This window comes from Penaeus vannamei, chromosome 41 (assembly GCF_042767895.1).
Source record: "Penaeus vannamei isolate JL-2024 chromosome 41, ASM4276789v1, whole genome shotgun sequence".
NCBI lineage: Eukaryota > Metazoa > Arthropoda > Malacostraca > Decapoda > Penaeidae > Penaeus > Penaeus vannamei.
Window position 1 is genome coordinate 9,403,146 of NC_091589.1, and position 2,500 is coordinate 9,405,645.

Consider the following 2,500-nt stretch of genomic DNA (forward strand, 5'->3'; position numbering starts at 1 on the left):
ATCAATGTTCATTAACTGAGTCTGCATTCTGTCTGCATGTATGCATTTTATAAGTATGTAAATACAATCAAAAATATAAAATGTAAGGAAAATAGCTCTCCATACCGCATTCTTTCAATTCATATTGTACTATAATACATCATACTAATCTCACTTGATTGTGAGTTATTTTATGCAGATTTGGCTTTAAACAGAAAAAAAATTAACCATATCAATAATGGGTGACAGAGAAATAAATAACTTATTTGAAAATATATATTTATATTCATAAGTGCAATTTACACTGTTCCCATTTACAATGTTTTATATATTTGGCACATAGAAAAAGAAAGAGAAAACTCATTCCATATTAAATATATATATTTCGAGTTGGCAAAGTTGAATAATAACTCCAAACAAAAACTTTTAAAAATATTTACAACTAATGCAAAATATAAGTAGTCTACTTTCTTTCTCTCTCTCCCTTGTACATACATGCATACATTTACACTTCATTCCACATTTAAAACATTTGACCCCTTTCTTTAAAAAGAAAAAAAAAAAAAAACATCAAATTTCATTATTATTGTTAGTGTAAGACTTTATCACTATACTTATTATATTCTTAAACCCCTACAATTTAGATGACATGACCATCACATCATGAAAAAATTGGGCTAGAGGCAGGTAACACAAACTTGCCATCGTGAGCATTTGGGCCAAAAGCCAGGTTGACAGGAAAGACCGCCTCAAATGCACAATCCTCTTGGAGGGTGATTAGAATCATTTGGGTGTTTAGAAAGGCACTTTGCATTATTTCAATTGATAAATGAGTGTGGAATGTAGTGTCCTTAAACCATGACGGGAAGAGCATCAGCTCCAAGGAGTACGCCATTATCTGTATTAGTATTCTCTTCCAGGTTGCCAGTGAACGGTAGAATAGGTTGTATTACAGAAAAAGAAAAAGAAGAAAAGGAAAGAAAAGAAAAAACTGCAAATAAAAAATGTTACTTATTGTTATTATTCTTGCTCTGAGTTATGGACTACTTACAGACATGGTATGGAGTCTGAGAAGGAAAAGTCTATTACCATCTGGATAATGCAATTCAATGGAAAATGGCAAAAGAGCTAAATATACTAATGCATGAAGAGGAAATAACATTACAAAGGGGAGGCATAGTCTTGTCACTGCACAAGTGTTCACGTGTGCCCAGCCTACAAGCTACACACCCTCCAGAGCGGCCGCTCACTTAAGTCTAATACCCATATTTTGGTCCATATGACTGTTGTAAAGCAACTGGATTCAATAGATTAAGAAGAAAAATGAGTGGTACATAGAGCTCTTGTACCCCAATCCTCCCTCTGTGTATTAGTATCAGTACTCTGCAATCTCCTTCTCCTTTTAAATCTTATCCTAATATGCTGGGAAATGACAGATGTCCTATCATCTTTTAGCTTCATTACCTAAAAAAATATTTGTGCCAAATATACAAGGCAGTTATATATAAAATCATCTCAACATCAACATTTTGAAAATATTGCAGAAATTACTTACATTAAAAGGAATCAAAGACAAAAAAACAAAACAATGAATCATGACAGTATAAAATCAACAAATCAACAACATTGAATCCAAACTTATAACTGGTCTTTACGGCTCTTGAGGCACCAACTGTCATTCCTGCCATGCAGCAATCCATCCTTAAATAGCTTCTGCAAGTGGTGACCAACGTTTACTGCAGCAACAGGGTGTAGGTGCACTGGAGTTCCCTATACAAAAGAAGGAAATATACAACTTTCATATTACTGTGGTAGCATAGCAAGAATCTTGAGTAATATTATATGTAAAGAAAACAAATCTGTAAAATGGCTTGCTGAAGGCACTGTAGTAATAATGTGAGGCAATAGTCCAACTGTGCATAAACAAAACAATACATTATGGCCATGTTTGAAAAGGTGGAGTCAGGATATTTCTAGAATGAAACTAAAAAGAAGGAATACCTCCTGCTTCCAATGTCTTCAAAGTAATCTCAAAGGGGGGCCAGGCAATGATTCCAGTGGCTGCCAAGACGTGGCATCCCAAGACAATTCTAAGTGTCACTTATGAATATGCCTGAAACTCCTCTGCTGTTTTAAACCTGAATCTTTGACTTAACAGCTAACTGGCAACTAGCATCTCAGCTCTTGTACCACAATCCTCCCTCTGTGTATTAGTTTCAGTACTCTGTGACCTTTTTCTTCTTTCAAACCTTATCCCAATATGCTGGGAGATGACAGATGTCCTATCAATTTTAGCTTCATTACCCCAAAAAATGTTTGTGCCAAAGCCAGGAACATACAAAGTGGGGTAATGTTATGTTTCTGATTTTTCCCTTGAACAGCTGCCTCTGCATGCAGCCTGAGGCATTGATTTGTGTGGTACTGAGGGCTCCCAGTGTGAGTGGGTTAACAGACAAGATTAAAGACAGAAGAGGTGATTCAGGCAGAGCTGCACTGTATTAAATCAAGGAATGCATCTGGT

General features: G+C 35.5%; 1 protein-coding gene across 1 annotated transcript in view; it reads right to left on the reverse strand.

Annotated features, from left to right (window-relative positions):
- Positions 1-241: 241 nt before the first annotated feature.
- The window catches only part of LOC113820766 (endoribonuclease LACTB2), a 6,858-nt gene continuing 4,599 nt past the window's right edge, over positions 242-2,500 (reverse strand). Inside the window, exon 6 of the mRNA XM_027373132.2 lies at positions 242-1,749. Within this exon, the coding sequence (XP_027228933.2) occupies positions 1,618-1,749 (132 nt within the window). The 3' untranslated portion in view covers positions 242-1,617. The remainder of the gene's footprint in view (positions 1,750-2,500) is intronic.